Source organism: Magallana gigas, chromosome 9 (genome assembly GCF_963853765.1).
Source record: "Magallana gigas chromosome 9, xbMagGiga1.1, whole genome shotgun sequence".
Lineage (NCBI taxonomy): Eukaryota > Metazoa > Mollusca > Bivalvia > Ostreida > Ostreidae > Magallana > Magallana gigas.
The window spans coordinates 6443084-6457991 of NC_088861.1; the positions used below are offsets into that span (position 1 = coordinate 6443084).

The 14908-nt window shown below is 36.2% G+C and overlaps 2 protein-coding genes across 3 annotated transcripts; one reads left to right on the forward strand and one right to left on the reverse strand.

The window, feature by feature from the left end:
- Positions 1-3437: 3437 nt before the first annotated feature.
- Positions 3438-3899, forward strand: LOC136271433 (uncharacterized). Its single transcript, XM_066071462.1, has one exon. It carries the CDS (start codon positions 3438-3440, stop codon positions 3897-3899), a length of 462 nt encoding a protein of 153 aa, XP_065927534.1.
- Positions 3900-7383: 3484 nt separating this feature from the next.
- Positions 7384-14093, reverse strand: LOC105337834 (uncharacterized). 2 transcript variants are annotated; one of them, XM_020071284.3, is made up of 6 exons: positions 13967-14093; positions 10869-12015; positions 10357-10603; positions 9889-10211; positions 8895-9656; positions 7384-8269 (listed from the first exon to the last, which is right to left on the reverse strand). In XM_020071284.3, exons 2-6 carry the CDS (start codon positions 11989-11991, stop codon positions 7485-7487), a joined length of 3240 nt encoding a protein of 1079 aa, XP_019926843.2. In that variant the 5' UTR covers positions 11992-12015; positions 13967-14093; the 3' UTR covers positions 7384-7484. The 2 variants fall into 2 exon arrangements, with proteins under 2 accessions (XP_019926843.2, XP_034334573.1); XM_034478682.2 differs by having other exon boundaries at positions 10869-12035.
- Positions 14094-14908: the final 815 nt, after the last annotated feature.

A 14908-nucleotide genomic window follows, 5' to 3' on the forward strand; every position in this document is an offset into this window, starting at 1 on the left:
AATCGAACTGTGGACTAAAACACAGATGGATATCAACGTGATCTATCTGCATCAGAATTGAACCAGAATGCTTCAGAATTTCTCCCCTTTAGAAATCCACAGAGACCAAATTCCTCTGTCAGAACTGCTGAAAACAGTAATGTTGATGCCCAGATATCTGTGAATCAAGACAGAACTTTGACATGTCATGGAGGGGAGCCTCAATTTATCGCCTTACGAACCATTCCAGTAATAGTTAGAAATGGAACAAAGACAATGAGTGTAAACGCACTGCTGGATGATGCCAGTACACGGACCTACATTAATGCAGATGTTGCACCAGAATTGGATTTACATGGCAAACTACAGAGAATTACCGTTAGAGTTCTTAATAAAAAACTGAGTCATTTGAAACTATGCCAGTAGAATTCCAAATAAGGAGTGTCGATGGGAAGACAAAGACTAAAGTCGAAGCCCTAACATCTGACAAGGTTACCGGTGATATGTGTGTAATCACCTGGAGAAAATATCAACACAAATGGGACCATTTGAGAGGACTTGAATTTCTAGGAGTGGGTAAACATTCTATGGTGCACAGGATGAATGACCATCTTTAAGTCCTCCTTAAAGATAGCTTAAAAAGGTGTTTAAAGGTAGCTTAAAGACGATCTTTAAGCCACCTTTAAGCTACCTTTAAGCTATATGTATTGCTTAAAGGTGGCTTAAAGAAAGCGTAAAGATGGCTTAAAGGCAGCTTAAAGACTATCTTTAAGCCACCTTTAAGGACAACTTATAGGTCCTTAATGTCCAAACTTCTTTAAGCGACCTTTAAGCAACCTTTAAGCCACCTTTAAGCCACCTTTAAGCCATTAAAAAAAATTAATTCAATTTTGTGCTTAATTTCCAACAAAATGTATTAACTTTATGAAAGAAAAGGTATTAAAACGGTTTTTGTTCTAGAAAGAAAATTGAAAAAAAAAACACCAAAAAAAAAACCGGCCGCGGTGAGAATTGAACCCGGGACCCTTAGTTTACGAGCATCACCACACATCCATTCAGTTTGTAACAATCAATTATATCTAATTTATAAATTACATGCATGCATGTATTTAGAATGAAATACGGAACTTGGTCTTCAGTGAACAAAAATATATTATACCTAAATGGAAACCGTTAGGTTCACTATAGTAGGCTTTCTTAGTTAATAAATTTAAACCGAGTAGATATACGTAATTCATCTAATTTATAGCTATAAAAATATAAGAAAGAAAATGAAATCATTTCTTTTATTAAATGCATTGATACTATTAGGGTATTTGTTCAATTTCCCGCAATTTCCCGGTTTTCATGATCGCGGCGCCGTTCCAATATGTTTAAATATTTACATGTAATTGTATGTACATGATTTTTAAACTATCAATTCTATAACAAACAAAATTACCAATTACCGGTGACGTATTTACTGCATGTGGCAATTGCAAATGACTTGTACATACAATTGTATGATGTGCCAGGCCGGGTATATTTGACATATTTACCCTTATACATATATTTAAATAATCAACCCCTATTTATGATCACCGGTACATTAATTAATTAGCCTCAAGATTTTACTCTTACATACATGTATCGTTAATTTGTAGACGTAACATCTTTGAAACCCAGAGCTAGGAAATAATACTTTGAAAATGAATTACAAATGTAAATTAACTTTTATTCACTAGACTTATCGTATACTCGTACATACTAAGATTCAACGCCTTTAGAAACCCTGACGTGCACCTGGGCACACGACACACCTGTTGTGTATATCTTGTATATTCTGTGTTAGTTCCAGGGGTTTTCTTAAGTTGGACAAACAATAGACTTTAATTAGATATACACAAACATGCACCTGGGCACACGACACAACTGTTGTGTATATCTTGTATATTCTGTGTTAGTTCCAGGGGTTTTCTTAAGTTGGACAAACAATAGACTTTAATTAGATATACACAAACATGCACCTGGGCACACGACACAACTGTTGTGTATATCTTGTATATTCTGTGTTAGTTCAAGGGGTTTTCTTAAGTTGGACAAACAATAGACTCTAATTAGATATACACAAATGAACAAAACTATGTCTAGACAAACAAAGCAGTAATATCCTGCCCGATATAACAAAGGCAGTTGAGAGTCTTTTCATCTTTAACATGTATCTAGCAGATCTAGAGTTAGAAATAATGAAAATTGAAAAAAAAAATACAAACCTTAAACCGATTAACAAATTAAATCATGCATTTTTGGTTCATTATCTTTATTTTGTTTAATAACCAGATGAACTGAGAGAGAGAGAGAGAGAGAGAGAGAGAGAGAGAGAGAGAGAGAGAGAGAGAGATTTTTTTCACCGATTAATTTATAATAGGAAACAAACATACTTTAATTAGTTTTATGCACATATTAAGATACAGAGACTGCGCTCATCCCTACAATAATTTTGAAACCCCCAAAAAATTATAAAGAATTTTATAACGGCAATCTGTGTCAATCGGAGCGGTGCTGATGATAGCGATCTGTGTTTAATGGAGCGACGATTAAAACCGCCTGGAACACCCCCCCCCCCCTTCCTTGGAAATTATATTATCACTCGGATGACCCCCTCCCATCTATATAAAAGAGCTTCTGCATTTAATATATGTTTTTATTGTTCAGCTTGATCAATATTGACTTAAAGGCCACTTAAAGACAGTGTAAAGGCAGTGTAAAGAGAGCGTAAATGCCACTTAAAGATGCTTAAAGGTGGCTTAAAGGTAGCTTAAAGAAGTTTGGACATTAAGGACCTATAAGCACTTGCTTAAAGGTGACTTAAAGGCGGCTTAAAGGTTGTTTAGCCTTTAAGCTCCTTTAAGTCACCTTTAAGCCACCTTTAAGGACTTGCTTAAAGATGGTTTTTCGCCCTGTGGTGGATATTCTGATTGGAATGGAACACAGTGAACTTCCTTATGCTTATCAAGAGATCAGAAGTCGACCAAATGAACCAGTGGCTAGATTTACTCCATTATAATGGACTTGTGTTGGGAAAATTCCTGGCAGCAGTGAGATGTGTGTTCAAACTCATTTCAACAGAACTAAGTCTTATCCAGAATCAGAAAAGTCATAATGAATCAGACAAGATGTTGTGTAAATTCTGGGAGATGGAAAATTTCAGTGAGCCACAGAAGAAACAGTCATTTAGTCCAGAGGAGAGAAGTGCGTATGAGAAAGTGAAAGATTCATTGAAGTTTGTTGATGATATTATGAAGTAGCTACTCCTTGGAAGGAAGAAAAGCTTGATTTACCATGTAATTACGACATGGCACTACAACGTTTAGAGAACACTGAAAAGCGATTGATGAAGAACCCGGAAGTGAGATTTTCTTACTCAAAGACTATTGAATAGTATTTGAAGAAAAGATACATACGCAAGATAAACCAGGATGAGGAAAAGTCCGGGAAATGGTTTCTTCCACATTTTCCTGTCATCCGGCCAGATTAGAGCACAACAAAGACACGTATTGGGTTCGACGCATCAGCAAAGCATTGTGGTGTCATTAAATGACATGATTCACTACGGACCAAAACTTCAAAATGAACTTTTTGATGTGTTAATTAGATTTAGAAGAAACAATGTGGCAATAGTATGTGACTGTGCAGAAATGTACTTAAAGATTAAGTTTCCACAAGAAGATAGACCTTATCAACAATTTCTCTGGCGTGACGTTAAACCAGAAGGGAAACCAGATGTGTACGAATTTAGCAGTGCTGTATTTGGAATATATTCATCGCCATTTCAAGCACAGTTTGTGGCACAGACCCATGCTGAGACTAACAGAGAAACGTACCCCATGGCAGCAGAGACTGTTTTGAAATCCACGGACGATAATATGGATTCAGTATAGATCGAGGAAGATGGAGTCAAACTCTACAGGCAGATATTAGCATTGTGGGAAAAGGCCGGCATGTATGACAGGAAGTGGCGATCAAACTCAGTGGGGGTACTGCAGCATATCCCAACAGAAGATGTTGTTCCCGAAGTTGACCTGCACGACAACAGTTTATTATCCGTAAAAACCCTTGGTGTGCTATGGAGGGCCAAAGATGACATCTTTACATTCAAAGCAAGTCCACCAGAGGATGATTTTGCTTACAAAAAGCGGAACTTTCTACGGAAAATCGCAATGCTGTTTGACCCTTTGGGTTCCTAGGACCGTACACAATAAGAGCTATAGTTCTCTAACAAGATATGTGGACTGGAGGTCTTGACTGGAATGATGTGTTGAGCGAAGAACTAATATCGAAAGCTGAGAATTGGTTTAAAGAATTGACAGAGCTATCACTTACATTGTATTGAAGTATCGAGATGTCTGCGTCTATCTAATGGTGAGTTTATATCGACGTAACTCCATACCTTTGTTGATGCTTCCCAGGACGCGTATGGAGCTGTAGTTTACCAGAGGTGTATATATGACGATGGGAGTTTATCAGTCAAATTCTCAGGAATTCCTGACGGCAAAATCCAAAGTAGCTCCACTTACCGCATTTAGCATACCTAGATTGGAATTGATGGGTGCAGTATTGGGATTAAGGCTAATACTATCAGTGACAAGTGCTCTGGAGATGCACGGTGACCAGTGCAAATTTTTGACAGACAGCAGTGCTGGATCAAGGCACAAAGTAGAAGTTTTAAGCTCTTTGTAGCAAATTGTATTGGGGAAATACAGTCGGCCTCAAATCCAAAGCAGTGGTATCATGTGTCTACAGAAATCAATCCTGCTGATATGATATCCAGAGGAGTGACGGTTTCACAGTTACAGAAAGACAGTGTCTGGTAGAGTGGGCTGCACTTTCTTACCGTGGACGATTCACAGTGGCCGAGTCAGAAAGTTGAAAAACAGAACTCTGACAAGGAAAGAAAGAAGTTAAGCAGAGAAGTTGTCAGTGATTCATATTCATTCTTAGCTAGATCAGTGGGCTATAGAAACGTACAGTGTTGTTTGAACCCAGAATCCTATTCCAGCTGGATACGACATGTAAGAGTTCAAGCTTGGATAAATCGTTTTGTAAATGACTGCAGAATGAGCATCAAGGACAGATTTAAAAGTGAATTGAATGCTGAAGGAGTTAAAGAGGCAGAAACTCAAATCATTAGAACAGCCCAGAAATGTGAGTTTCACTGTGAATACAGATTGCTGAAACAGACCAAACCTCTTCATCCGAGCAGCAAGTTATTGAGTTTAAACCCTGTAATTAATGAAGACGGACTCCTGCTGTGTGATGGACGTTTGAAATACGCAGAATTTTTACCATATGATGTTCGATACCCTGTCATTCTCCCTAAAAACAATCATGTAACTACACTTATTATTAAATATCACCACGAAAAAGGAAAACACGTGACAGGAACAAATCACACACTACATGTATCTGTGAGTGACTATGGAGGACCTTTCATTACGAAGCAGGGACGCGGAAAACGGCGATATAAGATTTAGAGATATCTACGTCTCTTCACGTGAGTGATGTCAAGAGCACTGCATCTAGAATTTGCCTACGGACTTAATACAGATTCGTTCCTCAACGCATTTTTCCGGATGGTTAGCCGAAGAGGTTATATCGGAAAATGGAACGAATTTTGTTGGTTGCAACAATGAGCTTATGGAACTAGTTGGATTATTTGACCGCACAAAGATTCAACAATCAACAGCAAACCTAGGAGTCAAGTGGCACTTTAATCCGCCTCTTGCACCGCACTTTGGTGGTGTCAATGAAATCATGATCAAAGCGGCGAAGAGAGCTATTTATGCAGTGATCGGGTCAGCAGATGTTACAGATGAAGAGCTGATGACAGCATTTGCAGGAGCAGAAGCTTTGATCAACTCAAGACTTACTAATCGGCAAACCCTCACGATGATGTTCCATTGACTCCTAACCACTCCCTGCATTAGCAGGTGGTGATTATTCGCACCAGAAACTGTGGACACAACTGAATTTAACCAACGGAAACGTTGGAGAAGAATCCAGGAGCTTGTGAAACACTTCTGGCATCGATGGATGCGCGAATGGTTGCCAGGACTGAACGTACGCAAGAAGTGGAATCGAACTTACAAAAACATACGTGAAGGTGTAATTGTTCTCGTAATTGAACCTAATTTACCTAGTTAACATTGGCAGCTAGGCCGTGTTCTAGAAATTCATACAGGCAAAGATGGACATGTGCCCGTTGCCAGAGTGAAAGTCGGTCAGAAATCGATGACCCGTCCAATAACTAAGCTGTGTCCATTGGAGTTCAGTGACTAAACAAAATTGTTTCAAACATTGTTGTCACGAATGACTATCAAATATGTGCATTACTTTTAAATGTTAAAAACAAACAAGTCTTAATATTTTGTATTTTAATAACAAAGGTACTTTTGTTGATGTGCAAGCAATCAAGGAGGGGAGAATGTTCCGAGGATAAAACAATACATCGGGTTCGGAATGTCAATTATTTTTAGTAAGAAAAACGTTGTGTATTCGTTTTGACACCTGGTATGATCTCTCTTCATTAAAAAAGAAAACTAGTTTAACATTTATTGTTCATATCGGGAACAGAAAGAATATTTGGGAATTCTCACAAAATGATTTACACTAGTGTATCTTGTTAATGCTAACTCTAAATGACTTTTTGAATTTATATTTAAACTCAGAATTCTTAACAATAATTTGGTGAATTGTGCACAATTTTATTCTCAAAATGCTATTTTTAGTAACAAATCTGCAGAACCTAGTTAAGACTGACCACATCAAAAAAATGTTGTGGCAAATTAATTCATATATATGCATACTGTTACACACAAAATATGAAGCTGATTAGAGAACCTTGCTCCCATTACCTTTTGCATGGTTTTCTCGTAGACATGCTATTAAGAGAACAATTTCCTAAAATACATTTGAATGTTCTTTCAATATCAGCGACAACTACCATATATTTCGGGTTTAATTGAAAGTAATGTTAATTCACTATGTCAAGAAATTTCAGTTTAATCTTTGTTATCTCGTAATTGCTTACTTTTTAAATGTTTTTTTTTTCACTTTGTATTTTAATCTTTTTTTATAAAAATTATGTTCTTTGTAATAATATTATTATAATAATAATGCTCTTTCTAACATTATGTTCCCACATTTCAATAATATACAGTGCACACGTATAACAAGGTAATGCATCTATTATTTTTGTCGACAATACGTCAGCAGAAATAAAGAAAATGACAACATAAATTATTCTGATGCTACCCTGATATCACTGCAAAACATGTTTATCATAAAAGCTTGTAAATATAAGATTTAAACAAACACATAACATAAAATATATAGCTAAAATTAAAAATGTGCACAAAAACCAAATGGCAGAAAAACACATTTTCTTTTAATTACAATGAATGTTATTCGCAGATCAATACCCTAAACATATAGAGTTTACTACATTTTTTAAACAATATTCTCCCTCAATCGTAATGGTACGGTCTCTGATTTCCATAAGCCCAGCTATGCATTTGTCTCCGTGATCCATACAGCGCTGCAGATATTCGGCGTAGATTTTCTGTTACATCGGTTTTATTGCCCTCTACCAAATTTTTGGCCGAAAAAATTAGCAATGCTGCGTCAATCAAAGCTGACAGTGGCCCAATTATCGCGCCCAGAATGGTTATTCCTCGAGCAGACACTTTTAACAGACTTATTGGAATCATTATCAGTCCTTTGACGGCCCGAACGATACCGGGAATGCTTTGGACATCCGCAAAATCAGAAGATTCGATGTTCTGATTTGCTTGTATTTCTTTTGATAATTCAGATAATTCTTTCATTTCATTATTAATTTCTTTTATTACTGACTTAAGGCAATCAAATCTTTCTTTGTAGCAGTTTTGGTACCGTTTGAGTTTGTCTATTGTACCGTTGTTCAGCATGCTTTCAGTTAACTTTGCTCCTGTTGCTACGGTGCCTCCAGATACTGCCATAACTGCTCCTCCAACAGATAGTAAAGTAGAAAGTCCACCTGTTGCTGGAGCAAATAGAATTCCAACACCGGTGAGAACAGCTCCAAATATACCAGTGCCAGTACCTGCTATAGTAGCAATATTTACGTTTTTGCGACGACCTTCAATCTCCAATACTATCAATTCGCAATTTCTTTGAAGGATTTGGTTGCAAATCAACCACTGGTCAATTAATGTGCAAGCACTGTTCAGTAGCCTGTCTATTTTTCTGATTTTTCGCATAAGTTTGCAATCTGTAAGACAAATTTTATTTAAGTTTAAAATTGCTTCTAAATAAATCCTCGGCTTAACTTCCGGTATAACAAGTACAAAACAATAGTAGTACTAGCATTTATACAACCCTGCCTGCTTTTCGATGCAACAGATTTTTTTGTAAAAAATTAAAAATATCGGTTTTTTTTCATTTGGATCATTTGGGGCAATTAATCAATACCATTTAACAATTGTTTTCAAAATAATCTTAACGGATTCCATTGACCTTTCACCCATTTTAATACCACCTTGATATTCGAATGTTAAAATTCTAAAAGCAAATAAAAATGCATTTTTTCAGTTGCTATCGATATCTTCGAACCTGTGACCATCAATTGAACAAGTTGAAAAGCTCTACGTTAAAAGAGTTTGACTGTGCCAGTGAATCCATCCATTTCATATGCAAACCCATTAAACTTAAAACCCAGGACAGATGTTAATCACAGTGGGTTACGCTGTACTTTAAGCCTTCAACTACGACGAATTGAACGTACTGATAATACATCAAACTCAATATGCATGCTAACATGTACTGAAAATTCGGATCAACATTAAGGTATTTTGACACATGAGTATGTTTCCATTATATGGCACAATAAGAATTACCTTGAAATGTATGGTACTCTGTAGCATCAGCATTGTGGTCAGGCACGGAAGGTGCATCCAACGAACAGTTACAAGAGGCCTGTTTCGGAACGATTCTGTAATACAGCTTACTCCCAGATTCAAATAGTGTGATGTAGTAGGTTTTTGCATCGGGACATCTTCTTGAAAAAGACGTTCTTTTTGTTGGATCCTTCCTTCTCGTTCTCACCATTGCATAATCAGTCCAGAAACTCTCTGTCAAGGTATTCGTGTCCGTTACACGGAGCACGAATATTGTAGTCTGGAAGAAGGTACAAGCAAGCCACAACAGTAAATCGTCACAAGGAAGGTCATCTTCAATTCTTTCTTTTACGAATTTAGCCAATTTTTCATTGCTTGTTCTATTATTTTGGATCTTTCCACCTGACTCTTCGTATGCTTTGATTATTGTTCCTCCCAAGAAATAGATATAGCTTTCCACATTATTCGAAAATTCATTACAGAGTTCTTCAATCAGTAGATCAACGTGCTTTTCGGTTCCAAAAATCTCTTTGCTTAAACATCGAAGCAATGAATGGTGGTTTATTTCTACGGAATCAATTGTTCTTTTACTCATATCATTTCTCTGCATTGCTATTCTCACAGAAGAGAATGCCGAACAAGCAGGGAAATCCCGGATTTCCATATCAAAGTTGTTCCTTTCCGGGTCCGTGGTTAAAAAAGTTGGTAGTGGGTGATGGCGGTCATCTGGATACACACAAGGCAGAAACTGGGTCTCCATATCTTATAAAAAAAAATAAGGACATCTAAATTAGATGATTATTGGTCTTAAATGGTGTTATGCTTTTCGAAAAAAGGTACGCATGTAAAGGCAATTCATAAGAAGGCGTTACATGTAGAAGCACACTTAACTTGATTTTAAACCTTTAAATCAAGATTGATATATATCTTTGACTTAACATTAAGTACCTTGATATGCAATGTTAGAAATAAAAAAATCAGAAATCACACTTACTCTGGCTGTTTCTAAGCAAAGAGAGAGGAGCAGGAATCTGACAATTGCAGCCACGTAAGGGAATGATTCTGTCAAAGGTATCGTTAATGTGGTTGTAAAAAAGAGTAATGTAGAACCTACAGTCACTGTTTACAACCGTCTTGCTTAGATCTGGCTCAAATTTGGTCCAAATGAAGCGTTGTGAAGCGTTGAACTGAGCATGACCATCGTCAACTTTTTGCTGGTTCATGTAGATGTAAATCGGAACTTTTAACCAATTAGATAGTCGTCGGAGCTTCACGTCTTGATCTAAGTCTTCACGTCCCATGGCATCTTGTAAACCACTTGTTTGATACAAAAAATAAACATGTAAGCTTTTCTTCACATAAATAATAATTTACAGTTAAACAAATCATAACTTTAAAAAAAAGACATGTCTGTGTTTTATTTGTTGACCTTCCAGCTTTCTTCGTCTATTACAGCACATACCTTGCAAGGTAATCATTTTCATCTCCATACAATTCCTTTGCCATTGCTTTGGCAAGCGATCCCACTCCGCCATTTATTTGATCAATGCGGCGATCTTCTATTTCCAGTCGTGATATAACCATTGTCATAAACTCTGCTGGAATCATATACTCATTTCGCGGAGGCCAACAGTTTCGAATATTTGGAATATGCCTCAAATGTGTGTGGTTTCCTTTTCGAATTTCTGGTGGACAACAAGGGTGTTTTACTAAATAGAAATAGAAAGCAAAATCTTTACACTTTTTTCTTCAAACAGATATTCAAATTTATCAAATACGCCATTGTTGGCACTTAAATGATATGCACTTCATCAAATCTAAGAAAAAGGTAGACATTTCGAATAAATCGAAATCCAGTAGCTACAATGTATTAAGTTAATAGATAGACAGATGATAGATGAATGTTGCTTTGTTTTTGGGGGGGTTTTTGTGTTCAATTCTCTTACTTATTTAGACTTCTTTTAAGATACCTACACACTGCCTCATGGATGTTGCCTTTAACTTTTCCAATGTGACCTTGTATCTGTGGTTTCTGTTGACGACAGGAGCAAGTTCTTGATTCTGTTACATATGGCATATAAAGCTTGTTGTCCCTGCCTTGAACACGGAGAATGATTGGGGAATCGAAACAGCTCAAATAGCAACAAACCACTGACATATACGTCTCCCATTCGTCTCTTCCCGTTGTATCAATGATCATGTCGACGTTGTATACAGACGACACTGCAAATAGTTCCCCCTCACCCGCAGCTTTCATTCGACTTCTTACGTCTTTAACGTGAGTCTTCAAACGTTTCTTTTTGTCATCTAAGCTTGTTTCTTCGGTAATTGTGTCGTCAGCGTACTTGCAAAAAAGTTCCAAATTGTCTTCTTCAAGTTCAAAATTGCAAATGATATTCAGAATACGACGATGATGATTCTCTGTGCCATAAAACTCTAAACTCAGACGACGAAACAAGTCTTTTACATCTGACTTTTGACCGTAGGCAACTCTTCGGTCAAAGAGAACAGAGAAATCATTCACAAAGCGTACACCAAAGCAATGTTTATGGTCCAAGTTGACCATTTGACCTGGACAAGACTTTAGATCTTTAATCTTTTCTTTGAGACCAATTCTGCCAAATTCAACGACTCCATCAGTTTTTACCAGCATAAGCAAACATAAGGGCTCCATATGAAGATTTTCTTTACTTGTTGGTGCAAAAATGTACCCTTGAAGTTTTTGAATATCCCTTTCAACAGAACGGTCAAAGCGAATAACACAAATGTATCTTTGTAGCATTTCAGCAGCAGCAAAAACTTCTCTAGGTGTTGGATGTTTCTTTGCGTTTATTATCTTTTTAAACTCAAGTTGTAAGCAATCATTAGAAGAAAGTAATTCGTCATATGTTACACACTGTGGTAGAAACAAATGATAGTACATTGGATTCTTCATCTGGATTTCAAACAGCTTGCTTTGCATTTCTCTTGCTTTTCTCTGATTGAGAGGTTTCCTGTCCATTTCTGCCATTAGACAGTAATAAAACGAGTAACAATCTGCAGGATAGGCTGTCAAGGTGTAACCTGTTCCCTGAAATATTTTCTTCGGTTCATCCATGTTGCTTGATTTCCTTTGCTCGATCTAAAATTGGTAACTCATAACTGTAATGAAGAACAATTATTGTAATCAATTTGCATGTATCTTTAAATAAAATTCTCGTAACAAAGCGTACATATCTACGTAAGATCATGTTTAATCTGAATTCAACCAATGCGATGCGAATTTTTTACTCGTGATGGCCAAAGGAAAACAACCAATGCTGATATTTGATGCTAAAATCAATAATTTTTTTGCAATTGTACACACTAGATGATGTGCAAAATTTCATACTTAATAAATCAATACAGAAACTCTAATGATTTTCTAATGATTTTTAGAGCTAATGCATAACTATGTGTTACTGCAGAACTAGTGAAAAGTTTATTTGCGAAAACAACGAATTTTTTTAACACAAATCTTAGTTTTCAAGAAAAGCGCAATAAAAAAAAATGAAAATGACAAAATGAGCTAACACAATATTAATTACTTGAAATATCGATTGCATATTTTTATTTATACATGTAGATGTTTCTTAAAAAGTCAGGATTATAACAAATTTTTATTTTTTTTAATTTGATATGATGAAAAGGATGTAATTTTATCCTCCTTTGTTTTGCTGCAGTGTGTTCTATAGTCTGAACATATGATTTGAGAGAGTTATCTTTGAGTTGACTGAATGGCAAAGCTACATTTTTTCAAAAGTGAAAGTGTTTCTTTCCCAAAGTGGACATACATGTAATACTCCAAGCAATTATTGTCTCATAAGATCTTGAATGATGAGAAAAAGAACGCTATCATTTGTTGGGTTTTTTTTGGGGGGGGGGGGGGGTGTCATGCTATTTTTTTTCTTTGGAACTTTGGAAACACTATGCAAATTTTTACTACAAAGTGGTATTTCATGTTGAGATTCTGCAATCTTATACATACATGTAGCTTAATGGAACATGAAAACGAAAAGTAGCTTGCCTATTTATCCTACACAATGGATACCTTAAGGCCCGTCTGATATCGTGTGCAGACTAAGTGGGTATCGATTGTTTTCTTTAATTCAAATGCTTAATCAGAATATTTATTTTACTAAAGTTGTTCAATGTACATTTATATTAGTACTTTAAAAATATGACTGTGTGTATTGTTTATATAATTGTAATTTTTTTTACAAATCCTTACATAGCAAACAACAGGTGTGATTTAAGCAGAATAGCCTGGAGGAAAAGTTTTGTCAACCAGTTTGAAGTGATCAACCAGATTTCATGTGATCAATTTGGCCGACCGCTATACACCGGTATCTGTCTCATGATAATGTGTTTCCGGTTTGTTGCATTACACCGCAGACTTGCAGTCCTGCATATTTTAACATCAATCGATTTTTACCTCAGAATTTCAAAGAATCCATATAGCTTTTATCCATGACTATGTTTATTCAAAGCATCGATTACCTTCAAGATTTTAAATTGTTCAGACTTTTATGAATTTTCTTTGAATTTTACGTTACCTCTTTTTTCGATTATTTTTTTTTTCGGGGGTGGGTGGAAGTAGCCTTATGAAAAAAAATTTCTGTCAAATCACGCGATTTTTGCTTTTAACAACAACTTTGAATCGGGTAGTGATACCAACAAATATTTGTTTGGAATGTACATGTAACGCTTCATCTACATGTATTTACATTTTCCTGTGTCTTTGCCTGTGATAACACTAAGTATCGATTTTGTACTATAAAACCCATAACTTCAAATGACGCCTTCGGGCTTTATTGAATTTGATCACGCCCGACCGAAATTATCACCTCATAATACTCAAAGAATGATCCCTTATTCCTTACGTATTTTCAAATATACGCTGATTAAACTTAACTATAAATAACCCCAATGGACTGCTATACTTAACAAGCTTGAAACATTGTTAAAGCCCAGCATTCAATACAAGCCCCTTTTCCCTACCTATATTTCCCATGATTTCGCGATTTATTTACCTGACTATCAGTATAAATTACCTGAATGTCAGTTGAAAGTTGTCAACGTATCCGACGTCTACAAAATCCAATCTGTTTGACCGAGTCAACGATGCATTCGCTGAGACGTGTAGGGCTCCCAAGTCTGAACAATGTCAAGGACGTTTGAAATGTAAACATATGGTATCGTCAAAATACGAAACCGAAACTGAATGCAGTGGCGGATCCAGCGCCGGCGCGCCGGGCGCGCGCCCCCCCCCCCCCCCCCCCCCCCCCCCCGTTTGATTTTTTTTTTTTTGTGGATGATTTTTTTCTGATCATATAAAGTCATGCTTTACTTTAATATTAAATTCAATTTGTAAAATGAAAAATACAAAGATTTATAATTTGTAGGCATATTCATGTAGAAGTGTTATTTCATTCGATATAGTTTAGTAATTAAAAAAAAATAGGAACGGCTCAACTTGTGTACGAGTGGACTTCTTGTGTAAGACTCGGTTTATGTAGTACATAATATTCACAGAATAATTACTCTTCTATTACTTATTCCTGTGTCGAGTGCTACTGTTGAACGAGGAAACTCAGCAATAAAACGTATTAAATCGTCCCAGAGAAGTACTATGGGACAGGACCGGTTAAACGCCCTTACTCTTCTCCAAATTCACAGAGATATTCCCCTAGACTACAAGAAAATTGTGGACATCTTCATTAACAAAAACCCAAGAAGAATGGTGTCTAACAATCCATTTAAATAAAACAGCTATAATTGTGTACGATATTTTGAAGTATTTCTTGTTTTTATTTATTTTACTTATTTACGACCGACAAACTCATTGGTGCAAATTTTCTCCTGGACAATTATGACAAATAACAATATTATTGAGTAAAATTGCAAAAGCCTACAAAATGAACAAAATTTAGTTAAAAGCCTTATCCCAGATACAATGAAATAAATACTTCTTATTTGTAAGAGCTCAATTGAAA

What these genes read in the sequence shown, in the direction of transcription:
- LOC105337834 (XM_020071284.3), bottom strand. Translation starts at nt 11,991, where the DNA reads ATGGATGAACCGAAGAAAATATTTCAGGGAACAGGTTACACCTTGACA. An exon ending in TTTGCTTAGAAACAGCCAGA is followed by an intron (nt 9,657 to 9,888) that starts GTAAGTGTGATT and finishes TTTTTTTATAAG; the next exon opens with ATATGGAGACCCAGTTTCTG. An exon ending in AGAGTACCATACATTTCAAG is followed by an intron (nt 8,270 to 8,894) that starts GTAATTCTTATT and finishes TTTGTCTTACAG; the next exon opens with ATTGCAAACTTATGCGAAAA.
- LOC136271433 (XM_066071462.1), top strand. Translation starts at nt 3,438, where the DNA reads ATGAGGAAAAGTCCGGGAAATGGTTTCTTCCACATTTTCCTGTCATCC.